At 49.5% G+C, this 26,699-nt stretch overlaps 1 protein-coding gene and 1 long non-coding RNA gene across 2 annotated transcripts in view; one reads left to right on the top strand and one right to left on the bottom strand.

The window, feature by feature from the left end:
* Window positions 1–3,120: 3,120 nt before the first annotated feature.
* Window positions 3,121–26,699, bottom strand: part of KCNN3 (potassium calcium-activated channel subfamily N member 3) — a 62,819-nt gene continuing 39,240 nt past the window's right edge. Inside the window, exons 4-8 of the mRNA XM_075607925.1 lie at window positions 23,857–23,998; window positions 11,913–12,023; window positions 9,666–9,793; window positions 5,782–5,851; window positions 3,121–3,924 (exon numbers count right to left, since the gene is read on the bottom strand). Of these exons, the coding sequence (XP_075464040.1) occupies window positions 3,628–3,924; window positions 5,782–5,851; window positions 9,666–9,793; window positions 11,913–12,023; window positions 23,857–23,998 (748 nt within the window). The 3' untranslated portion in view covers window positions 3,121–3,627. The remainder of the gene's footprint in view (window positions 3,925–5,781; window positions 5,852–9,665; window positions 9,794–11,912; window positions 12,024–23,856; window positions 23,999–26,699) is intronic.
* LOC142499090 (uncharacterized) overlaps window positions 7,420–26,699 on the top strand; it is a 61,000-nt gene continuing 41,720 nt past the window's right edge. Inside the window, exon 1 of the long non-coding RNA XR_012802616.1 lies at window positions 7,420–7,628. This is a non-coding gene — a long non-coding RNA (uncharacterized LOC142499090). The remainder of the gene's footprint in view (window positions 7,629–26,699) is intronic.

Here is a 26,699-nt window from a genome sequence, read left to right as displayed (position 1 = left end):
GGTTAGCGCACCTGAACGGACGTTAACTTGCTATTGACTTAAATGTGTGTGCGTTACGGCGCGAGGACGCGTAGTGACTCTGCCCCCGAGCGCTTCTCTGTAGCGTAATCATCAGTGTGATCTCCGTGTCTGTCCCACAATCTGTCTTCTCCTCCGATGCGGCTCTGCCCTCGGCTTCCTGAAGTGACGCACATCTGTGTCTGTGATGAAGCTAGATCAAACATTACGCAGGCCGTCATCTTTAATCTGGCTCTTAGGAAGGTGCATATTATATTTTCTACTCTCCGGTCAGCTGGCGCACTTAAGACTAAGGGTGGCCAACTCTAGTCCTCTAGGGCCACTAACAGGCCATGTTTTCCGGATATCCCTGCATCAGCACAGGTGGCTCAATCAGTGGCTCAGTCAAAGACTGAGCCACCTGTGCTGAAGCAGGCATATCCAGAAAACATGGCCTGTTGGCAGCACTTTGGCTACCTGTGAAAGACTATACGGCACATTGCTTCCACTGGCACAATAAAGAGACAAGTGTTTGATATATTTAATTGAAAATTTATTATTTTCTTTTCACCGTGGATAAGAGGGAACGCGCCTGTTTTGCGAGCGAAACCCCACCGCATTCTGCCTACATACAAACAGTATAAAATGGCTTTCCTTGTTAGGTCATCTTTTATAAAATATAAAAAAATAACGTCAGAGGAAGAAACATATTTAGTAAAATAAAAGAGAGATGAATTCCGACACGTCGCCGCGGAGACTCAAGTTAATAAAAGACTCGACTCTGGGGCCCGTTATCACGCGGCGGCTACGGCGAGAACAGCAGACGGATGTCCTCGAGCACGAAGCCGCGATGTTTACACCCCAGGGGTTGTTTTTCCGTTACTGGTCCCTGTCATTAAAGTTGATAGGAATAGAAACTTTTAGCCGATCTGTTTGCCGGGTAAGAAAAGCATACTGTGGTGTCCCCGTAGGGGTTATGGGTAGAGGTATTACATGATAAGCAGTGCCAGACATATCATGGTTAGTAAAAAAAAATAGGACTTCCAGGGGAAGAATCTGTGTTTGTTTTATTTGAGAATAAGCTGGAAATGTTGGAATTGACTTGTGCCAGATTGGTGGTAGGTTATGATGCACGTTCTGTTGGAAATTGAGGAACAGTAGTGATTGGTAACAATTACCGTGGGTCACTTCCTACCATTTCATTGTAACATAATATTACAATAAAAAGGTGCAATTAATGCCTATTCTTGTTTTTGTATACAAAAATGAACTAGAGCAGAAGTGGCCATCTCCAGTCTTCAAGGGCCACCAACAGGTGGCTCAATCAACGACCCTTGAGGACTGAAGTTGGCCAACGTCTCACTTCTGCAAGATTGAGCAAAGCGAAGCCCGTCTCATTTTCCAGGAATCCCGTGTGATACCCAGAAGAAGATCGTGGTAACCTAGAAATCTAGTTCTTGTTTACCAATGACTGAACAGAAGGTGAATTCTCTCCATGAATTGCAGAAGGGAAGATTGAACGGAGCCGACAGTGAACGTGGAATAACCGGGTTTGTGTTTCCATGAACCATTCAGACGGGTCTATGTATCAATGAAAAGAGAAGTTTGCACTGACACTTTGCACCATTGTAGCTTCCAGTTGCGTCAAATGCCAGAAACGTACTGTATCAGGTTTCTTACATGTAGCTCAGACTGGTAGCCACTAAGGTTCAAGCCACCTCAACCATTTCTGCCAAGAAAAGAATAAGATATGGGGAGGCACATATTCTTCCCAATATAACATGTGCCTCACTCACTCCCCAAATCACACGCACAGAGCTAACACTGGAACAAAGTGCCCTGATACATTGATGCAAAGAGACAAGTGATACAAATGCTTTTGCTTTTCCCCAGTTTCACTCCAAGATTGCCTTGATACCCAAACCCCAGAGGGTTCCATTAGGGAGAGTGGCTTGTGGCTGATACGTGTCGAAGCGGAAGGGCCAGTGTATAACGTTCTTAATATCACAGCCCTCATTGTACAAAGGAAAGAGGCTCCTTGTTACTCTTTATCCACACAGTAACGGTCTTGTCCTTGGTATCTGCTCTCCTTTGCAGCAGACGTTTATATCCGGGAACCCCCTGAAAATAACCATGCTGCATTATAAAGTGATTCCGAGTATGAACATAATGGTCCCATGCACCTCACTTTTGAAAAGTATGAGGGCGTAGAACTGAGGGTGGCCGTTTCAAATTTTCTCTAGGGAGATACACTGTGTTGATGTATGCTGTAGCTTATTATCAAATCTTTGAATCCCAAACATGAGATGCTGATTAACAGAGAAACTTCCTCTAATCTCTGAAAATTCTGCACGCTTCCAGAACACCAAAGTTACCATCTCAGATAAACGTCTCGAGCGATTGGAAATAGACCGAATATACTCAGTCTTGGGTTTGTTTTGTTGTTGGAACATGCTTATTTTAGGGATGGCATCGTGAACAGATGCTATAAATTGTGATTGTTAGAAGCATAAAGAGCTATTTTTTAGGGGGGGGGGCTTTGTAGCCCGTGGGGGAGGGGGGCTGCCAAAACATTTCAGCTTGCTCCGGCAAAGCAGGTTTCCAACGAGCTGGGATTTCAAAAAGGATTTTTAAGCCCCGTTATGCAGCAGAGAGCTGCAGTTACACCGTGATTTGTGAATCGCCTTCCTTCACTCAACAAGTAAAAAATGCCTGAAATCACTCGCTCTTCAACCCCTTCAAATTCTAACACAAGGTCTGGAAACATTGTTTTTTTGCCTTAAAGCAGGGGCGCGCAAACTTTCTGTGCTGCACCCCCCCCCCCTGCCTGCCAGCCCCTATGCTTACCTAATATCCAGCGTCAAATGACTTGCGGGGTCATGTGACATCACGTGACCTCCGCTGCATCATTTGACGCACATTGCTATGGCAACACGCACGTCACATGACCCCGTGGCGTAATTTGCCGAAGATAAGGTAGGCGAAGTCTGCCCCCCCCCCAGAATAATCTTGCGCCCCCCACTTTGCCGACCCCTGCCTTAAATCATGAATTCCCTTCAAGTTAAATCTTTTTTCCCCCCCAACTTACCTGATCCCATAGTAGTAGGACTTCCCCCCCCCCCTCTTACCACGAGGAGCCACCTGGCTGAGGAAGTATTGACCTCCAATATGTAGGCACTTATAAAAAAAGAATCCATTGGATAGGTGGCCAGCCGTGGATCTTAGTGGCTCATTGGCTCGCCGGTAATGGCGGAGGCCATTTATTACACCCTGTATGTGCCAGGACATTGGAGGACACCGTGGGTCTCCCAGTGGTAAGAACCGTGAGAGAATTCAAAGGGGATTCCCACCGAACCCCCTTTTCTACTCGGCAATGCAGGCCACGTTGGCAGGGAATGGGCGGGAGGATCCACATCCTCACTGCCCTCTTGGCAGCTGTCTGACCTGTCCAACCCCGACAAGCGCTAACAGGTCTCCCCGCAGTGAGGCGGGCTCGGGTTAGCGGAGATTATATGATGTTTAGGAAGCCAGCAGTCACTTTGGAATGCTGACCCCTCCTAAGTATTTCTAGTGAGTGCACACAACATGGAATCGCCTGCATCTACCACCCCAGCTCCTTCCACTACCCACTCAGCAGCTACTTGAACTTGTGTGGGGGGTTGGAAATGACGCCGAACTAATCCCCATGGGACTGTCAGATAGCGGGGTCTGAGGCGTGCCCACGGCAACTCCGATCCCCCGAGATTCAAGGACCACCGAGAGGAGGTGCTGTTGTTGCTGCCGGAGAGCATCCACGATCAGCACAGGCAGGGTGTTGAACGTGACCGTGATCTGCTCCAGCTTGGACTCCAGGCTACCAATCTGCTTCTCCAAATCCTCGCTCCGATCGTTGAGCTCGGTGATGAGGTCGTACATAACATTCTGCATCTAGGAGAGAGATGGGGGAACATGCTGAGTAAAAGCAGCTTGTCCTAAAAGAGAATCTACTGTTTGTGTAGTACTAAAATCCTGGCATATTTATGGTCATGCCAAAGCACACTTAGAAACTGAAGAACCATTTTAGAGCCCCTTCAGCCTACATCTGTGCCGTCCCAAAGGCGGACGTCTGAAAGGGTTCCCCAAGAACTGCTCCCCTCTGCACAGAACCAGAACATCTGGGATTTCTTGTTGCTATGTGTTCCGTCATCCCCGCCTCCTGCAGTGTTTATGACTCTGGACAAAGGAATTTCAAAGCCCAGCTGAACTCATTCAGAACCCGTTTAGCTTACGTCAAGGCGGCAGCCAAAGGGTGTCAGACGTTCGCTGCTCGGTTACTGGATTGGGTAAAGTCTCCTAACACAGCACATTGCAGGCCTGTCCTACCTCTCCTAACACAGCACATTGCAGGCTTATACTACCTCTTCTAACACAGCACATTGCAGGCCTGTCCTACCTCTTTTATCACAGCACATTGCAGGCCTGTCCTACCTCTTCTAACACAGCACATTGCAGCCCTGTCCTACCTCTTCTAACACAGCACATTGCAGGCCTGTCCTACCTCTTCTAACACAGCACATTGCAGGCCTGTCCTACCTCTCCTAACACAGCACATTGCAGGCCTGTCCTACCTCTCCTAACACAGCACATTGCAGGCCTGTCCTACCTCTTCTAACACAATTGGAACCTTGTGTGCAACTGTTACATATGCCCATATTCATATATTATCTCAAACTGTCCATGAAATGTCTGTAAATATAATATAGAACCTTTGTTCGTTTAATTCAACCATTTATCATAACTCTGTGCCCAGGACATACTTGAAAACAAGAGGTAATGCTCAATGTATTACTTCCTGGTAAAACATTTTATACATTAACAAAAATGTATAAGAGCAACACGATAGAGTGCATTAAGCAGAATAATGCTCGCAACGTCCATGGGAGTATGAAAGGCGGCATATGGTGCGGTGCCTCAGTGTGTGTTACTGTGTATACATTCAAGCCTCAGTGTGTGTTAATGTGTATACATTCAAGCCTCAGTGTGTGTTAATGTGTATACATTCAAGCCTCAGTGTGTGTTAATGTTTATAAATTCAAGCCTCAGTGTGGGCTGGAGGATGGCAGGCTCAGGGCAAATGGGAGAGCCAGGGGGGGACATTGAAAGTCTAACAGCCTTCCAGCTGAAGGGACTGGGGCAAATACATCAAAGTGGTAGGGGCAAATACAGTCAATTAATTCAAAATGCTTGAGCTATATACAAATGAACCTTACAGTGGTGAGAAGTACTAACCCACGGTCTGCTAGAGGCCCTGCGCAAACTGAGGGGGGCGCGAGATTTTCTGGGTGGGGGTGCAGCACTTACAGAAGCACCGCGCTCTTCCCGAAAGCATTTAAATGAAATGCCGGGGAGCGCGCGCGAGGGCTCTGTAAGGTCCCTTACCGTGGCTCCATGCGGCTTCTGGCAATGTATCACCGTTACAACGCGGCGTCATATGACGCCGGGGGGGGGGTATCTCATGACGTCGTAACGTCAGAAACGCTAGAGACAAGGTAAGGAGGGGGGCACAAGAAAGGGGGGAGAGCAGGCAGGGGGTCGCAGATGGAAAAATTTGCACACCCCTGTGCTACAGACTTCTATTTTGTAGGATGTAGGGAAAATAGGTTGTGCGGGTGACCCCCCCGTGTGGCTAGTTTCTGTTTTTTACCCGTGTAAGTGAATAGGGGAAAACATACGTGTTAATGTGTGTGGAAGTGAACATGCAGAGTACATGGGACAGACAGCCTTCATTTGCTGTCAGATTCTTACTTTGGAAAGATCGACTAATGTGTTCGCCTGGTCACTGAGCTTCCGCTGCTCCATCTTCACATTTCTCATCCTACAAGACAGAGACACCCCACGTGAAGAGTCTGCATGTTACATGCACTGCGCACAGAGATATACACAATAACACAATAGCTTGGTCTTGCATATAACTGTCAGCATATTCAGCTAGGAAACCTTATATTTATTTTTTAATGTATTTTTCGCCCAAAGTACATACTTTGCACATTCCCCGTCAGTAGCGTGGTTAATTCAACACTGACCATGTATTAAATACTCACTAGTAAGAGTTACTGAAAAATACAGAGGTAAGTCTATAACAGTACTCAGTTGCTGAGGCACATCCACAACAGGACAGTCAGTGAGAGGGGGCAGAGAGTCACAGGGAGACAGAGGGACAGAGTCACAGGAGACAGAGGGGGCAGAGAGTCACAGGGAGACAGAGAGTCACAAGGAGACAGAGAGTCACAGGGAGACAGAGAGTCACAGGAGGCAGAGAGTCACAGGAGGCAGAGAGTCACAGGGAGACAGAGGGGCAGAGAGTCACAGGGAGACAGGGGGGCAGAGAGTCACAGGGAGCCAGGTGGCAGAGTCACAGGAGACAGAGGGGGCAGAGAGTCACAGGGAGACAGAGAGTCACAGGAGGCAGAGAGTCACAGGGAGACAGAGGGGCAGAGAGTCACAGGGAGACAGAGGGGCAGAGAGTCACAGGGAGCCAGGTGGCAGAGTCACAGGAGACAGAGGGGGCAGAAAGTCACGGGGAGACAGAGGGCAGAGAGTTACAGGAGACAGAGGGGGCAGAGTCACAGGAGAAAGAGGGGGCAGAAAGTCACAGGAGACAGAGGGCAGAGAGTCAGAGGGGGCAGAGAGTCACAGGAGACAGAGGGCAGAGAGTCACAGGGAGGCAGAGAGTCACAGGGAGACAGAGAGGGCAGAGTCACAGGAGACAGAGAGGGCAGAGAGTCACAGGGGACAGAGAGGGTAGAGAGTCACGGGACAGAGGGGGCAGAGAGTCACAGGGAGACAAAGGGCAGAGAGTCACAGGAGACAGAGGGGGCAGAGAGTCACAGGAGACAGAGGGGGCAGAGAGTCACAGGAGACAGAGGGGGCAGAGTCACAGGAGACAGAGGGGGCAGAGAGTCACAGGAGACAGAGAGTCACAAGAGACACACACACACATTTGACCTTCACAGGAGAAACGCACACACACACGTCACAGGAGACACACAACAGGACAGACACTCACCCCTCTCACCTCTCTCCTGCCCATGCTGCTTCCTCCTCTGCTTGGCCCCACCCCCAGGCTCCTGACACCTCCTCCTGATTGGCTCCTGCTGGGTAATGCAGCCAATCAGGATGGAGGAAACTGCCCAGACCCCTAGCAGCTGCCCTGCTGTCTCCCTGCTATCGGGGAATTCTTGCGGCCCCTTTTGATCCTCTCGGGAACCGCAGGGCCGCAGAACCCCAAGGCAAAGGCCGCGGAACACCCTTGCAGAAGCCGCGGAACCCCAGGGCAGGGCTGTGGAACCCCAGGGCAGGGCTGTGCAACCCCAGGGAAGGGCCGTGCAACCCCAGGGCAGGGCCGTGCAACCCCAGGGCAAGGCCGCGGAAGGGCAGGGCAGCGGAACCCCAGTTGGGAAACACTGCTCTATGTAATATAAGAACATAGCAATAAATGTGTAAGGAAGTTAAAGCATGCGCGATCGGCATTTGACGGACGCTCGTGCGCATGCGTGATCGGTGCTTTCTGGCTGCCGGCAATGTGACACCACACAGCATCGCGTTGCCATGGCAATAGGATGCGCGGTGCTGGAGGAGGAGGGTGGCACCAGGTAAGTGCCTATAGGCAGCCTCTTTTTAAATCCGACACCGATTCTACACATTTGCACTTCAGAGTAAACAGATACAAGTTACATTCTTCCTGCTTCCTGCCACCGGGAAAAAATAGTCCATTCATGTGAATTGACGATTTTCAAAAGTGCATGTTATTTAAATGAGTCCATTGGGTGTACACATCATTACCAATATACGTTTGCATTGACGTACAGCAACTTCTCCCACAAAACCTGCTTGCTTCTCTCGGATGTTAGAATCCCATTGATAAAGTTTCTTACATTTGGTCGCACACCAGGTTACTCAGATTGCAGAGACAGAGGGGGATATTTTATATATGTAACCATGATGTAAAATGGTTGCAGTCATCTCTCCTGCTGACAGTAATGCCTGGTAAGTAATGGGCATGCCAGCAGTAATCATGGAGGTTTGCCCTCACACCCTGGTGAGGTGCCCTATGTATGGATGGGAGTGGTCACAGGTTCTGACTCCATGGTTAGTGATGTCAGAGTTGTGCCAGCCCCCAAAGGATACATAAGGCACCGCACTGTGTCAAAAGTTAGGTTCTGTAGAAGGAGGAGTAAAAGAAGGAGCAGTTCAAGTGTTATGTTATAGTAGCTGAATAAGGAGACTGTGTCCAGGGACCTGGCACAGAATAAGATATCCCTGCGGGGATAGGGAATCCCTAATTTAGGAGGACATTACCTTTCAAAGGGAAGTGCGGTGAACGATGGAGGGCTGATTACACCCCATTGTGGAGGGCAGCTGGCCCACCGTACAAATAAAGATGTCCTTGATTAACAACACTCTCACGTGCAAGTGTGGAGTTATTGCACGGAGAGGGGCACCACAGAGGAGTTCCTCGCCAGGACCATCCCCGAGTGACCGAAGGGACCCTGATGAGGTGGAGGCGCTGCACTGGATATAGGTAGGACTCAGCACACTACCTCAGCTGCCTGTCTGGGTTGGCAAATCCCCACACACCATCATGCGGGAGACTCAGGAGTCCTGTTGCCAACAGGTGCACCACCAGACACTACACCGTAATGGGGACTGGTTTGACCACAGGGGCCAATATGAGATTGGGGGGGTCAGACTAGTCCAGAAAACCCGTTACATATATATATATATATATATATACAGTGGTTGACAAATCACCAAAAAATCTACTCGCCACACAAAAAAATCTACTCACCACCTAGTACCAAACGTGTGCTGCTTGGGCCAATATTTACTCGCCCGGGGGTTAAATCCACTCGCCCGGGGCGAGCAAATGTATAGGTTTGTCGAACACTGTATATATATATATATATATATATATATATATATATATATATATATATATATCCCCTCAAGCATCCCCCAAATAACATACAGTATGACGGTGATTCTCAGCTCCAGTGCTCAAGATCCCCCAACAGGTCAGGTTTTGAGGATATCCCAGCTTCAGCACAGGTGGCTCAATCAGTGGCTCAGTCGAAGACTGAGACACTGAGCCACCTGTGTCGAAGCAGGGATATCCATAAACCCTGATTTGTTGGTGGCCCTTGAGGACTAGAGTTGGCCAGTTAACGACTGACCAACTGATTGAGTCACCTGTGCTGAAGCAGGGATATTCTGAAAATCTTACCTATTGGGGGGTCTTAAGGACTGGAGTGGAGAACCCCTGAATTAGATAGTAAGCTCTGTGGAGGAGTGCATGAGTGTGTGTTTATGCACTTCTATATATTATTCTGATTTGTGAGCTTTCCTAGCCATATACTAAAAAAGAGGACTTAATACAGGGATATCCATAAACCCTGATCTGTTGGTGGCCCTTGTGGACTAGAGTTGTGGACTAGAGTTGGCCAGTCAACGACTGACCCACTGATTTAGCCAACTGTGCTGAAGCAGGAATATCCTCAAAACCTGTGTGTGGCCTTTGATGAGTGGCATTGCACCCCCCCTGTCCCTGCACTAAAGCTATTAGTTATGGAATGTACATGACTCAATGGCGGCAATTTAACGCCGAAGTTGCCTGGATAGATGTAACTTACTGGTGAATGGCTTGAAGGAACTTCCTTTGGTGTTTCCTGACTTTGGCATGGTCAATCTTCTTCAGCAGCTTTGTGTGCTTGTAAATCAGCCACGTTTCCCGTAGCACATTGGCGGCCGCGTTCTTAATCTGCAATGCATGTAGAAAGCGTTAAAGATGCAGACCAAGCAATATCCTACATGTGTGTTTTATCTAATAAACCCGTTCTGACATTTTTAATGTATTATAATGCAACAAGCATTTTTTGTTCCTATAGCAACCATTTACAAAGTCACACCCCCTTCCTCTTCTGAAACAGGCTCTGGCACACCCCTTTTTGAGCCCTGCCCTCTCTCTAGCAGTGTACCAATTGTATCTAGTGACTGCCTGGTCACATGATCTTCCCCACAGAACTTTGCATATTTGATCCTCTTCTGTTGCACTGACTGCCATTTAGTGAACCCCCGAGACGAATCATCACTGATCAATCACAGGAGAACGGATCGATCTGCAACTTAACTAATTACTTATTGTGCGGACTGTATTGATGCACATATTAAGGGAAAAAAATAAATAAAAAATGGCAGCTGGGACAGCTGTTTTAAGGGGGTGTCTCACCTAGAACCATCGTGCACTAATGCCAGTGACATGATGAGTGGGTTATTATGGGTGATGCTTTAAAAGATGTAGACGTGTATTAAGTATTTAAAGACCATTTCCTTATTCCCAGTATTCCCAGACTTTATGTGAGGGGCTTTGCGAGATTTCAACTGGGATAAAAGATCATTTGCTGCAGCCTGACCTCAGGCACCGCATGTACCTGTACGGCCTTTATACCTGTCCGAGGGAAGGACGGACATTTTTTCGAGCCAGGATTTCACATTTACACATCATGCATTTTACGCCCGATGTTCAAACTCCTATGACCTGAGAAAGTTAATCCTGTTTGTCTATTAGAAGAGGGGGAGCGTTTTACTCTCTTTCCCCAACTCCCATAAACCTCTTGTGAGCCATCAGAAATGTGTTTCCCTATTCATACAGATGCAGCGGCCGTTATTCGAACACTTCACGCGGTGTATACCTCGGAATACCCATGTCATGGCGCGGGATTTCTTCCAACCGTACCGCCCCTTCCTGCCTTAAAACGCGAGTGCAGAAAATTGCATTTTAGTGTTAAATGGTGTTAAACACTGAAATTGACACAGTAGCACAGTACTGTACACATTACAATTCATTCATTTCATTGCACACAAAGAAACAGAATCCATGAAATTCAAACAAAGCAACCGCGATAAACGCGTGCCTGGGGCGACTGGCCGCGTTAATGCCACGTGGAGTGCAGCAGCGCACACGAAAACGGCGCCGTGATTTGTTCGGATAATGGCCGCTGCATCTGCAGTACTATTATAGCAGACATGCATGTTTGGCATGCAGTTATCACGTCATTGAATATACATAAAGTAGCATTACCGTAGGGAATTAGAAAATATATAGGAACAGCAGCAGAGTTTACCCAACGGGGGGGGAGGGAGGGGGGGCTGTGCCGGGAACCAAGGCCCTCCAACCCCCTCCCCAAAAATAAATTTGAAGCCTGCAAACGAAAGCGCCGCTGTGCCGTTATTTACAAAGAGCCCTTACCAGCGCGCCGCACGAAGCCGCCGCCGTCACCCGCCGGGCGTCTGATAACAACGGCGGCCGGCAACAATTATAAACAATGCACCGATTACGCCGCTGACAAACTGCCCCTGACGTTTAAATAAGGTGCGATGATTTACGCTGCCGTTGCTGAGGATTTTAGTTTAGCGGGCCGCCGCCGCCGCGCGTGTCTATGTGGGGAAGCGAAACAGAGGGATTTCGGGTGAATGTTTTCAGCGGTGCAAAAAATAAAACTAGAGGCAAGACTGGCCCCGTTGGGCCTGGCCCGGCTAGGGACCCCTACAATTCGGGGGGGCCCCAGGCCTGACGGGTCTATTGGGAAACCGGGCTGTGAGCACCAGAAGGTTCGGAAATCAGACAGCAGGCTGTTTGCTGCTCTTGCAAGACAAATAATGACTTCTTGCCCTTCTTTTGGCGGCCCTGCAAGGTATTTAGCAAATGGGTTATTACGAGGGATATTATGCATCCCTCTTCTAAAAGTAATGTGAAGATGAGTTGATAGCATAACTGAAACGGTGCAAGAGACTTTGCACAAGCTACGGCGAGTTGGAAGATCGCTAATGGTGTATTAAGCGTACCATGGCCCTCTTTGCCCTCTCGCCCCTAGGCTTACCCGCTTTGTCAGTTGGGTATCCATCATGAAGTTATGCACGTGCTTTTCTGCCTTCGTGAGTTCCAGTTTTCTAGCGACCACAGCTACAACCAGAGCAGTGCAGCCAGCGCCCTGCGGTGACAGGGAGAAAACACTTCCAATGAATCAGTCGTTCCCCTCTCATCTTGCCCCCTCACTGCTCTGTCTTGTATGTGTGTATATCTTTATTTATATAGCGCCCACAGTGTACTCAGCGCTGTACAAAAGAGACAATACAGTACAGGGAATTATAATAATACAATAAGCGCAACAAATAAAGTCAGACAATAGGACAGGAAATCCGTGCCCCAGAGAGCTTACAATCTAAGTGGTATGTTGGGAGAGTTACAGAGACAGCAGGTGAGGGAATAAGTGCATTAGATGGCAGTGCCTGGCCATGATGGTGGTTAGGTGCAGTAGATGGCAGTGCTTGGCCACAATGGTTGGTTGCTAGGAGCGACTGTGGATGTGGGACAGAAGCCACGAGTCCAGGCTATTGGGATGCTTAATTTAAGAGGTGAGTTCTAAGGTTTGACTTAAAGGTGAGGAAAGAAGCTGCTTGGAATATACAGTATTGAGTGTGAGGGAGTTCTACAGGTAAGGGGCAGTGAGGGGGAAAGGATTAAGGTGGGAGAGAGCAATAGGGGTGAAAGGGTGGAGAGGGGATAGTTTTGGGGAGGAGATGAGTAGGGGCATAACGAGAGATCAGAGCTGATATGCACGGAGGAGCAGATGAGGGGAGAGCCTTGAAGATAAGGAGGAGAACTTTGTGGGTGATCTGAAGCTCGGTGAGAAGCCAGGAGAGGGATTTATGGAGGAGATGAGCAGAGACTGTTTTGCTAGAAAGTGAAGTTAAGTCTTAAATCTTTTTCCCATCTCTCTCACTGCCTTAACCTTCCCTCTGACAATCTTCTTCTGAAGCCCCTGACAAGACCATCACTGATTGATATTGATATAATATGTTGATATGTGCAAGATCACAATGTATTTGGGGGTGTTTATCATCCGTTGTTTCCAAAACTAGTGCAAACAAAACAACACCAGATTTCTGTAAGAAAACACAATTAAAACCAATGTTTATTTTTCTTTGTTGAATCTGGGTCTGTGTTTTTACACCAGTATATACGCCCAGGGGGTTGTAGCACATATAATGATCGTTTGAGCAGGAAAGATGATGTTCTCCCACTAATAGGAGTTTGCTGAATTTGATGTCATTGTCCTACTGTTATATCTGCCTGAACAGCCTCCCACACCCTAGTAATCTTATCCTACACCTGAATTGGCACTTAACATCCGTGTGAATAACACTGATCTGTGATTAGGTGAGTTGTGCGAGGTTAAAAGGATCTTCCATGTATTATCTCAGGGGGGCTCAACTCCAGTCCTCAATCACCCACCCCCCCCAACAGGTCAGATTTTCAGGATATCCCAGCTTCAGCACAGGTGGCTCAATCAGAGGCTAGGTTGAAGACTAAGCCACCTGTGCTGAAGCAGGGACTGATTGAGCCACCTGGATATCCTGAAAACCTATTGAGGGGCTTGGGGACTGGCGTTAAGCACCCCATGTATTATCTCATAGCCCTACCAGGTAACCACATTTTTGGAAAGGGTACTGGAAGCCAATGATATGCTGAAATATTCTTTAGGTGTGTGATGTGTTACAGAGAGCTACAAATCCCGGAGAAATTCCGAGTTTAAAATGGATTATAACTTTGAAGTTCCTTCTAACCCAAACCTTTCCCTTTGGGGGGGTCATAGCGTGCTGTTGCTCCTCAGTTGTGAGACACAGTATGTCCATGTCCCTGGTTGAGATGACCTCACGATAACACACTGTTGATGGAACTGGCCAGGGGATCCCCATCTCCTTTCTTGTCCCCCACCCCTGAATAGTGCTTTTGAGCCGTGTATAAATGCTCTGTTTAAAGCCACGTAAACTGTACTAAAAGAAGATAAGAGATTCCGAAGAGTAACCTGTCCCAGGCTCTAGATCAGTGGTTTGCAACCTTTTTTTGGTCAAGGAACCCTATGAAATTCTGAGGAACCCCAACCCTCTCTAATAGCACGTCTGAGATCAGATACATTGTGAGGAACCCCAACCCTCTTTAATAGCGTGTCTGAGATCAGATGCATTGTAAGGAACCCCAACCCTCTCTAATAGCGTGTCTGAGATCAGATGCATTGTAAGGAACCCCAACCCTCTCTAATAGCGCGTCTGAGATCAGATGCATTGTAAAGGAACCCCAACCCTCTCTAATAGCGCGTCTGAGATCAGATGCATTGTAAGGAACCCCAACCCTCTCTAATAGCGCGTCTGAGATCAGATGCATTGTAAGGAACCCCAACCCTCTCTAATAGCGCGTCTGAGATCAGATGCATTGTAAGGAACCCCGACCCTCTCTAATAGCGCGTCTGAGATCAGATGCATTGTAAGGAACCCCGACCCTCTCTAATAGCGCGTCTGAGATCAGATGCATTGTAAGGAACCCCAACCCTCTCTAATAGCGCGTCTGAGATCAAATGCATTGTAAGGAATCCCAACCCTCTCTAATAGCGCGTCTGAGATCAGATGCATTGTAGATTCTTCTGTATTTGGTACAGTTTTTTTTAAATGATCTTAAAATTACAGGGAACCCTTTAGGGGTGCTCAGGGAACCCGAGGCTTCCTAGGAACCCTTGATGTAAAACAGTGCTCTACACTATTTCCGAACTGCATATTTGCTTTTCATTGGGTTTTTTTTTTTTCCCATCTTTACCAATTTTTTTCTTTTATAGACCACTTTTCACCATTGGGAGGCACTAGTCCAAAATGTTGCACATGCGATTCAAGATACAGGTGGCTAATTCTGAGTGATCTCTGGTCACATTTCAGCGTCATCTCTCTGTGCTTACGGCTAAGTGACTCATGCCTGAAAAATTCTATGTATTGTGCGTTTTAAGAAATAAATATGAATGTTGTCATTATTGTGTTGGCCTTGGAAAAGTGTCGTTTTTGTGGTATGTTGTGACACATTTTAAAACAGGTTATTTCATCTATGCTCACAAACTAGCACAAATGTTCAGGATGTACGCAGATACTGGAACTGTGCACTACAATGATGTCACGATGACATCATTAACAGCCGGAAAGGCTGGATCAGGAATAAATATTCTGTTCAGGTGAAATGCGTTCAAAACAAAAAAACACAAAGCAGATGGCGAGTACGAAAAAAAAGTATTTAAAAAAAAAACAAGATGTAAAAAAAATACCTTTACTGCTGTGTGTATTTTAGTCTTGTGCTGCTTGAAGTGTAAACGTATTAACCGATATAGCCACACATTGCTGGCTCCGCTGGCAGCAAAAGATATTATTCATAAACCGTAAACTCAAGCACCGGGTGTTAACACAGCGTATAAACACGGATCTCGCCGTAACTTCCCTAATCACCATCCTTTCACCAACGGAACAAGACGGGTCAGGTTTACAAGGCTTTGCCGGTTCTTATTGTCCTCGTCCGTTCAAGAATCAGAACTCTCTGCCGAGTGGGCTCGTGTCGTTTGAGCACGGCAGCGCGGAAAGAAGTGGGTCAACAATTGGATGGGTGACAATGCATTTAAAATGTATACTACCTCCAATTAGAGGGAGGAGAGGCGCCAGCAGAATGTGTGAAGGATCTGTGTGTGTGTGTGTGTGTGTGTGTGTGTGTGTGTGTGTGTGTGTGTGTGTGTGTGTAACAGGCAACGCTAGCACAATGGTTTCTAAATGCAGTCTGCTGGAGACTATTATATTCAAACAGTGGGAGACGATGACGGATGAAGAAACGGTAGACATAAGGGAATAGTTGAATAAGTGACACAGCCATTTGCAAACACAATATGTCACGGCTTACAGAAGTATCTGGCATGCTCCGTTATCCAAAGGGTAAGGGGTGTGTGTGTGTGTGTTACATACCCCCAGAGATCACAGGCAAAGTTTATCTTTGCCAGCGTAAAAACTCCATGGGCATGAACATGCTGTTTTTCCACCCTAACTAGAAAAGAGACTTGTGAGGTCTGGGAAACGACATATAGCAAGAACTCTCAGGTCGGCCCGCATCACAGCCAGCGACAAATCTACCGAGAGAACAGAGAGACTCACAAAACATCTCCACCACCCCTCCTCCAGGTTTCTGCTAACACCACAAAACCAAATACTTGGGCAAGTTTAAATCCTGTTAGCAGAAGGCGCATTGTGTGGCTGAAGACTATAGAATCCTCATATCATACAGTAAGGATGGGCGACTCCAGACCCCAAGGGGCACCAACAGGTCAGGTTTTCATGATATCCCTCCTTCAGCACGGATTGAGCCATCTGTGCTGAAGCAGGGATATCCTGAAAAACCTGACCTGTTGGTAGCTCTTGAGGGCTGCCGTTGGCCACCCCCTGTCATACAGTAAAACACTTCAATTTGGCCCCAAACTTGCAATGCACCCCTACCTGCCAACTGCACCTATGTAGCAGTATATGTTCCTATTTCTGTCACTGGTTGATGTTCAGAACTTTTACCTAATTAGAGCAGCTGGGATATTGATGAATGATCGCACAATGATCAGCTGATTGGAGGGATTTAAAATAACTTCTATTCTGTGTATATGTAGTAAGTGTTTGTGGCCGGACTCGCCCCTGGGGGACCAGATTTACGTAGAGAACCGAGATGGGTTCTTGAATTATCACTAATCCTAAACAAATTTAATCCCCTAAAAAGGATTTGGCTGGAAAATTGCCTCTTTCCCAAACTCCTAAGGGACTTCATTTACAACCAGGAATGAATATGCCTGTCCCCTGCCAGACCCGATAGTGTGAAAAAGAAAAAGAAAGACTGAACAGACCCCCATTGCAGAAAACACCTGACATCAAACATTAGACCAGAATACTTCACACTACTTTACACTGTTGATCTAATTTATTATATCATATTATTATTCAATACCATTACTGTCCTTAACCCACTTCACAAACATCAATCCCACTCTTCACATATAACTTTTACACACACAAAAAATTCTAATAGGGGGAGAATATGTTGGCAACTTACCTTTGGTACCTAAATAACAGTTTGCCTCGGGTGTAAAAAGCAGGGAACCATAGGAGAGAGTTGTACATCTCACATAAGGGCGAGCGATAACAATGGAGAATTGTATGCATGGTTACATTTTCCTACAGTAGTGGTTGCTGACCTAAGGAGAGGTCAAGTAGTTCACTTCATACTGTACATGCTTCATACGTGCTTCAGAGGATGTGTAATACATGTATGTCATGGTTATGATGCAGTAGCAGATAATATGTTGTTTGACCAATTCACAATCACAATAGTAAGAACTTGGAGAACCACGGAGCTTCTCTCCAGATTCTCGCACATAAATAAAATAAACGGCATTATGTGAAAGGCCATTCTGAAAAAACACGGGGTTTGCTTGGCACGCTGGAGTCTGCAGGTGGGGTAGGCACGGGGTTTGCTTGGCACGCTGGAGTCTGCAGGTGGGGTAGGCACGGGGTTTGCTTGGCACGCTGGAGTCTGCAGGTGGGGTAGGCACGGGGTTTGCTTGGCACGCTGGAGTCTGCAGGTGGGATAGGCATGGGGTTTGCAGGTGGGGTAGGCACGGGGTTTGCTTGGCACGCTGGAGTCTGCAGGTGGGGTAGGCACGGGGTTTGCTTGGCACGCTGGAGTCTGCAGGTGGGGTAGGCACGGGGTTTGCTTGGCACGCTGGAGTCTGCAGGTGGGGTAGGCACGGGGTTTGCTTGGCACGCTGGAGTCTGCAGGTGGGGTAGGCACGGGGTTTGCTTGGCACGCTGGAGTCTGCAGGTGGGGTAGACACAGGATTTGCTTGGCACGCTGGAGTCTGCAGGTGGGGTAGGCACGGGGTTTGCTTGGCAAGCTGGAGTCTGCAGGTGGGGTAGGCACGGGGTTTGCTTGGCACGCTGGAGTCTGCAGGTGGGGTAGGCATGGGGTTTGCTTGGCACGCTGGAGTCTGCAGGTGGGGTAGGCACGGGGTTTGCTTGGCACGCTGGAGTCTGCAGGTGGGGTAGACACAGGGTTTGCTTGGCACGCTGGAGTCTGCAGGTGGGGTAGGCACGGGGTTTGCTTGGCACGCTGGAGTCTGCAGGTGGGGTAGGCACAGGGTTTGCTTGGCACGCTGGAGTCTGCAGGTGGGGTAGGCACGGGGTTTGCTTGGCACGCAGGAGGAGTCTGCAGGTGGGATAGGCCCGGGGTTTGCTTGGCACGCTGGAGTCTGCAGGTGGGGTAGGCACGGGGTTTGCTTGGCACGCTGGAGTCTGCAGGTGGGGTAGGCACAGGGTTTGCTTGGCACGCTGGAGTCTGCAGGTGGGGTAGGCACGGGGTTTGCTTGGCACGCTGGAGTCTGCAGGTGGGATAGGCACGGGGTTTGCTTGGCACGCTGGAGTCTGCAGGTGGGATAGGCCCGGGGTTTGCTTGGCACGCTGCAGTCTGCAGGTGGGATAGGCCCGGGGTTTGCTTGGCACGCTGCAGTCTGCAGGTGGGGTAGGCACGGGGTTTGCTTGGCACGCTGGAGACTGCAGGTAGGGTAGGCACGGGGTTTGCTTGGCACGCTGGAGTCTGCAGGTGGGGTAGGCACGGGGTTTGCTTGGCACGCTGGCGTCTGCAGGTGACGTAGGCACGGGGTATGCTTGGCACGCTGGAGTCTGTAGGTGGGGTAGGCACGGGGTTTGCTTGGCACGCTGGAGTCTGCAGGTGGGGTAGGCACGGGGTTTGCTTGGCACGCTGGAGTCTGCAGGTGGGATAGGCACGGGGTTTGCTTGGCACGCTGGAGTCTGCAGGTGGGGTAGGCACAGGGTTTGCGTGGCACGCTGGAGTCTGCAGGTGGGGTAGGCACGGGGTTTGCTTGGCACGCTGGAGTTTGCAGGTGGGGTAGGCACGGGGTTTGCTTGGCACGCTGGAGTCTGCAGGTGGGATAGGCACGGGGTTTGCTTGGCACGCTGGAGTCTGCAGGTGGGGTAGGCACGGGGTTTGCTTGGCACGCTGGAGTCTGCAGGTGGGATAGGCACGGGGTTTGCTTGGCACGCTGGAGTCTGCAGGTGGGGTAGGCACGGGGTTTGCTTTGTCCAGATCTCCCACTTCCGCAGGCTTCTTGCTCTGTGTGGCCCTCACTTCAGGTTCTCCTGGCTCTGGTCCGATCGATATGGCGTGCTCTAGCTTTCCCAGGTCCGCTGCGGTGGGGATTGCTAGTAGCACTGTTTCGCATCACCACCGCTACTGAAGCATTGACGTTTCATTGGTCTGGCTCCCTACTTCATCGCTCGGGAGTCCCTGGAGTTCCCGCTGCCCATCCCACTCCGTTAACCCGCTGGAGACTGAACGGTGGCATCAGGTAGCTGGTTAAGATCTGCTGCACCGCACCAGTAATGGAATAGGGAGGTGCACACCTCGCCTACCAATACATCAGCCCACCTGTCCAGGCAGCAGCAGTCAAACCCAGAGCCTGTGTGTGACCACTGCACAGGAGCCCCCCTGGGAGATAATCCCCCGGGAGATAATAATGGTAGACAAGATATTTGGGCGGTCTTCCTGTGATATCTCATGCTGCTCCCACCGCTCAGGGACACGCAGGAATCCATCTTCTTTTTCCTATGGTCACTCCCTTTTTGTAGTCCCAGCGACTCTGTTAACAGGACAATTCTTCCCCAGACATCCTGGTATTTTTCCACGCCGGGGGGGGGGCAGATCTTTTAGGCCTCGTTCAGGGTGCCTGCTTAGCGACGTGTGCGCACACGTCCGAAACAAAGTATTTCAACTCAATATCTGTTGTCAGGGTACCAGCTTTCCTTGTCTCCCAAGTACGGAGTTGACGCTTGCGACAGTCTCCGTAAACAACTCAAGTTGTTTTTTCTAGCTGCAGTAGCGTCACTGGTACTTCGGCAGCCAATGAAATCATTCGGGAAAGTGTAGTGAGAAGAGCAACACCCATCCCTAACCTCAGGTCTGTAGACCCGCATCCTGAATGCTTGAAAAGGTCTGCTGGGGGTGAGCACACATCGCCCAGCAGACTGACGCGCGCACACGCGGACGCGCGCCCTCCACCTCCTGTCTCTGCCACCCTGAACGAGGCTTTAGAATGGGCAAGAAAAAGCTCTCTCGCGGGGAGGGAGGGGAATGGCTACATTCACTTGAATGCAAAAAGCAGCCAAAAAGCACAAAAAAATCCATAATCAAAATTCACACGTTCCCTATCCTGTGGCCGTCACCTCAGCGGTCCCAGACATGGAGGACCGACGTGGGATTCTCGAATGATCACTAGCCCGAAACTAATTTAACCCCCTGAAAGGCTGGCCCGGGAGAGAAAAGGGTAACATGATAAATCTCATAAAAACTTAGGGCTACCTCGGTTCTTAAGGCTGGGTACACCCGCGCCAGCCGTTGGAGGGTTAAAATCGCAGCACAAAAAGATGTTATACCGAACACAACAACCAATTCCCCTTCACAATGAGTAGAAGGGTCTGTGATAGAATAAACGCCCTTACTCTTTATACAGGTTATTTCACTCTTCTTATGGAAGGGGGGGCGACGACGCGCCATCATCAGAAATGGAACTTCAACACCAATAACTACAACAACTTTCAGTGCATCTGAGCTGGGAAGTTGAAAGTTTAGGGAGATACTTCAGGTGACAACAGACAAAAGTGTCAAATGATCTTTTAGGCCAAGGGGTGGTCAACTCCAGTCCTCAAAGACCACCAACAGGTCAGGTTTTCAGGATATCCCTGCTTTAGCACAGGTGGCTCAATCAGTCCCTGCTTCAGCACAGGTGGCACAATCAGAGGCTCAGTCTTCAACTGAGCCTCTGATTGAGCCACCTGTGCTGAAACTGGGATATCCTGAAAACCTGAGCTGTTGGGGGGTATCGGATAATGGGGATGATTGGTGCCGCATGGCTGCCAGAAGGAGAAACACATTTACCCCCTAATCTGAGGGCGAAACACAATTACCAGAAGGTAAACGTTTCCTCGTTGCCCAAACTCCTCAGGGGCTACTTATATACAAATAAATCAGTAAATAAAAATACTGCTGGTGGGAACATTCACATGTCCCAGACAGGTCTGCAGCCCTGCCTTTCCCCATTATCTCTTAGCATACAGTGCTCCCACTGCAGCCAGGGAATCTGGGTAATGACATGCAAATGAGCCCACAATGTCACTCTTTAGGCCTGGGACCCGCTGCGCCCGGCGGCGCGGGCGGCCGCACGAGCGTTCCTCACCAGCAGGGGTATCCTCCCGAGCCGGTCCCGGTCCCCCCTGGCTGCACAGCTCACTACACGCTGTGACGCGTCAGCCGCTAGGGGATTCAAGAGAATTTAATCCCTAGCGTCGACGCGTCACGTGGTGTGGCTGTGAGCCAATGAGGAGGGGAGGCTTCGGGAGGAGGGGAGGCTTCGGGGAGCGGGGAGGAGTGTGGAGGGAAAGCAGCGTGAGTGCCTGTCTGTGTGTGTGTCTGAGTGCCTGTCTGTGTGTGTCTGAGTGCCTATCTGTGTTTGTGTATGTGTGTGCCTGAGTGCGTGAGTGCCTGCGTGTGTGTGTGTTTGTGTATGTGTGTGCCTGAGTGCGCGAGTGCCTGCGTGTGTGTGTGTTTGTGTATGTGTGTGCCTGAGTGCGTGAGTGCCTGTCTCTGTGTGTGTGTGTGTGCGCGTGTGTGTGTTACACATACCAATATATACGGATGCTGTTAATATTTGTAAAGAAATAGATGATTCCGAAGGGCTCAAACAGAAGATCATGAGCTTGGATGTCAGGACGGGGTAGCGGGTCCCTCCGCTTAAACCACGCCCCCTCCCTCCCACTCCAACCCCCTCCCTCCCCCTCCAGCCCCGGCTCCCGCTCCCTACAGACCGCATATCGCGGTGTGTGTATGTCAGCGCCCCGCCTGTATGCAGTGCGGGCGCGCTGACTGAGGGAGCGGGGCCTTAGCCTTACTTCTCATCCAGTTTAACATGGGACCTCCTATGTGCTTCGGCCTGCCGCATTACACCGCTTTTCAGCACAGCCCGGCTTACAGAAGTGCAGAGCCATTGACCCTACTCACAGACAGCTATTTTTTACCTTTGGGTCTCGTCATAAAAAGTTATGGCGGGTAAAATAAAGTCCACCATGCAGGTTTTTGTCACTATTTTTTTGCCCAGCATAACTTTTCTAATGTCTGTTTATACAAATAAATCCAAATATTGACATATGTTATTGGTAATATGACTTCCGCGTATGGTACACGGCAGGTCACTTCTTAGGACGCTCTGATACATGGCAAATAAAGGGACCTATGTTCATGTGCTAAATGAATGCTCCGGGCCACGGGTTCACCTAAAAAACCTCCGGGCGGCGGCAGCGTGTCCTGGCATCTCCCCCTGCATATCCCGTCAACATGGCTACGGGACGTCACGCGGCGCCATGACAACGGTGCGTCACGTGACACCTCGGTGCCATAAGGCGTCGCCACTGTCATGGCAACTTGAGACCGCATGGCGCCGTGATGTCAGGTTGCCACGGCACCGCGCGCCATTTGACGTCGCAGAGCCCTGCTGGCTGGACCTTGCAGGGGGGAGATGTCGCCGCCGCTCAAAGTAAGAGAAATAAATCTATAAATAAAATAAAAGCATGTAAAAAATGTAATTGCCTAAAGTCTCCGGATTAGCCTTCAATAGAAGGTGGCAACCCTGGTAACAAGCCACCGGGTTTGTGTCACAGTCATATCGCCACGCTAATTGCACGGCTTGTGGAAACGGAAAAGAAAACAATGATTAAACCTATTTACAATGTGACAAAAATGTTCCACTTCATACAGGAATTTACCATAGGCATGGCTGCGGCCTACACCGTCACCATGGAAACACAGCTGCAAGGCCTACCGCTAAGAGCTCATTATCGCACACGGACAAGAATAATAATACATGTATGGGACGGGAGCCACCAGAGGAAAGCAGGTTGCAATGAAGGGAAAACCCTCGCATGAAATGACTCAGCTAGAAAATGGCATTAATTATACAATAATAAAAAAAAAAAAATAGAAAGACACAGGGGCATTTCCTGGGCCGGATTCCACAGCGAAGAGAGAAAGGCAGGAGCGGGGCGAGATGTGAGCAGAGAAAGAAAGCTGCAATGGAGGGAATATGAATACTAAAAAGAAAAGCGTGCGAAATAATTACTGCTGGAATCCAGAGAGAAGATAATTGGCGCTCTGAAGTGGAGCGAGATATTTTTAATCAACGGGAGGCTGATTATACCCTGCGAGCTCTTTGCTGAAGTCGCTAATACCAAAGGAGGAATATTCACATGTATATTGTGTGCATAACACCAGAAGTGGAAACATACGGAATATTAGTGTGTTCAGCTGCATTGTGGGGTGTGGTATCTCTGGAGTTTGACTTCCAATTTTGCTAACCATCTACCAACGCAAAAATACAAAGTCATTATGTTATTCCTTTTAACTGGGTACGTTGGCAGAACGCGTGAGGTGTGCAAAGCTGGCGTGCAATTAGCGCTATGAAGAACTTTTGAGTTGCGGGAAACCTACACTTCCCCGGGACCAAAAGGCAGCCAGGGACACAAATCAATCACATTTGTGGGGTTCTAGACCGAAAGATGGCATTTTAATGGAAACCACCAGTGAACCTTACCTGAAGTCGCCGTGTTGATACTAAAAATCAGTGAGACCGACTTGGAGGAGTTGACAGGTCCAAAAATGCTGACTAACACCCTGGCATTCAACCCTAAAGATTTACAGTACAGAGGCATTGATGCAGCCAGCTCTGGGGTGGAATCCTAGCAGCCCATGAGAATGCCATCCTTCCTAATTGCCGGTACATTTGTCTCCGGGGCCTGTGTCTCATTGAGCACCTTGAGACCGCAGGCGTGACCCCTAACCCATTGAAATAAAGCTCTCCCTCTCACCATGATGCCAGTGAGCAGGCACACTCCTTTCCCGCAGTAGGTGTTTGGCACCATGTCGCCATAGCCGATAGAGAGGAAGGTGATGGAAATGAGCCACATGGCTCCTAGGAAGTTACTCGTCACATCCTGTTGGTCGTGATACCTGCAGGAGAGACAGTTACACAAGTGAACAGGTGGCTCCTGTGCAGTACGTGTCATTATTACACGTGTATCACATACGTGTGTGCTCAGAATAGGGGTCTTACATCTTCCCCGTGGGTACTGTTAAAAGCAGTGGGACAGCCAGGACTCAAACACCAAGGCCCATATCTACTGAGCAGTGCTATTCAATATAACAATGTCGGCTCCGGGAAACACCTTACAGCCTATTCCAGTGAATGGGGGAGAAAGGGCCATGTTTACTAAACGCTGTTACTCCATAAAACACCTTACAGCCTATTCCAGTGAATGGGGAAGAAATGGCCATGTTTACTAAGTGCTGCTACTCCATAAAACACCTTACAGCCTTTTCCAGTGAATGGGGGAGAAAGGGCCATGTTTACTAAGTGTGCTACTCCATAAAACACCTTACAGCCTATTCCAGTGAATGGGGGAGAAAGGGCCATGTTTACTAAGTGCTGCTGCTCCATAAAACACCTTACAGCCTATTCCAGTGAATGGGGGAGAAAGGGCCATGTTTACTAAGCATTGCTACTCCATAAAACACCTTTTGGTGCTAGAAGACCTGTTATAGCCCAATCACTCGCTCGTAAGGCGCCATATTTATTTACTAAGCGGTGCCAAAAGATGTGTATGGGCCGGGATTCTCAACTCCAGTCGTCAAGACACCCCCAACAGGTCAGGTTTTCAGGATATCCCTGCTTCAGCACAGGTGACTCAATCCTGCTGGGGATGTTCAGGACTGGAGTTGAGAACCCTGCCTTATGAAGTAAACTGCTAATAAGTGATACCTTTGTTTATCCAAATGTGACAGGTACATACTATCTGTCTGTCTGTATATACAGGCATACCCCGCACTAACATACACAATGGGACCGGAGCATGTATGTAAAGTGAAAATGTACTTAAAGTGAAGCACTCCCTTTTCCCCACTTATCGATGCATGTACTGTACTGCAATCATCATATACGTGCATAACTGATATAAATAACGCATGTGTAACAGGCTCTATAGTCTCCCCGCTTGCGCACAGCTTCGGTGCAGGTAGGGAGCCGGTATTGCTGTTCAGGACGTGCTGACAGGCGCATGCGTGAGCTACCGTTTGCCTATTGGGCGATATGTCCTTACTCGCGAGTGTACTTAAAGTGAGTGTCCTTAAACCGGGGTATGCCTGTATTATAATGAGTGTTGGGATGGATTTGATTCCCTCCGAGTGCTCTCTTTTGTATGATGTCATGTGTGATGTCACTGTATGTTCAGCATGTCCTTTTATAGCAAAAAAGGAGGGTGGGGGGATACGGGAGAAGAAAACCCTTGCTTGATAAACACTTCCCATTTCTGACCCCCAGGAAATCCCCCCCCGGCCGCCTGTGTGTGTCTGCGCCTTTAATAAATCATGCTGAAAACTGCACATGTGTTTATGAAGTTAGGAGGGATAGACTTGTGTTTCAGACGCTTACCTTTGAAGTGGGATAACATGGTTGTGTACCTCCTTGTAACCTTTTGCAAGTCACGTTACCTCCAGGTGCCTTAAATACCGAAAATTAGATTGTAAGCTCTTTGAGGCCGGGATTTAACATGCCAGTCCTGTTCTATGACATACAACGCTGGGTACAAGGTGACGTCATAGAAGAATAACGTTACGTTACTTTGTTAGTTGTTTGTGCAGCAGACAATCAAAAAATTATTTCAGGGCCATCATAGACCACGAACGTGGCTGAAATAGTGGCCTTGTTTTATTTGCAAACCTCCACATCACGAAAACAAACTCTGAAATACATGAAAATGCACCAACTATAACCCGTAAGATGCCTTGTTCCTCCAAGGGTGTACAAACTGGGGTGCACGAGATTTTCTGGGGGGGAGCGGTGCTTACAGAGACCCCGCGCTCTTCCCCAAACGCCGCTGGGTCACATGACATCCGAAAATGCCAGAGAACAGGTTTGAGACCAGGCAGGAGGGCGCGAGGCAGGGGAGAGCAGCCAGGGGGGAGAGCAGGTAGGGGGCGCGAGGCAGGGGGGAGAGCAGGTAGGGGGCGCGAGGCAGGGGGGAGAGCAGCCATGGGGGCGCGAGGCAGAGGGGAGAGCAGGCAGGGGGGAGAGCAGGTAGGGGGCGTGAGGCAGGGGGGAGAGCAGGCAGGGGGGAGAGCAGGTAGGGGGCACGAGGCAGGGGGGAGAGCAGCCATGGGGGCGCGAGGCAGAGGGGAGAGCAGGCAGGGGGGAGAGCAGGTAGGGGGCGCGAGGCAGGGGGGAGAGCAGGTAGGGGGCGCGAGGCAGGGGGGAGAGCAGCCATGGGGGCGCGAGGCAGAGGGGAGAGCAGGCAGGGGGGAGAGCAGGTAGGGGGCGCGAGGCAGGAGGGTGCGAGGCAGGGGAAAGAGCAGCCAGGGGGGAGAGCAGGCAGGGGGCGCGAGGCAGGGGGGAGAGCAGGCAGGGGGGCGCGAGGCAGGGGGGAGAGCAAGCAGGGGGGGAGAGCAGGCAGGGGGACACGAGGCAGGGGGGAAGAGCAGGCAGGGGGGGAGAGCAGGCAGGGGGGCGCGAGGCAGGGGGGAGAGCAAGCAGGGGGGGAGAGCAGGCAGGGGGACGCGAGGCAGGGGGGAAGAGCAGGCAGGGGGGGAGAGCAGGCAGGGCGGCTCAGACGGAAAAGTTTGCACACCCCTGCCTTATTCCACAGGACAATTAAAAGGG

Source organism: Ascaphus truei, chromosome 7, assembly GCF_040206685.1.
Source record: "Ascaphus truei isolate aAscTru1 chromosome 7, aAscTru1.hap1, whole genome shotgun sequence".
NCBI lineage: Eukaryota > Metazoa > Chordata > Amphibia > Anura > Ascaphidae > Ascaphus > Ascaphus truei.
Note: the sequence above shows the minus strand (reverse complement) of the source record. Positions and strands in the feature narration are given on the sequence as shown.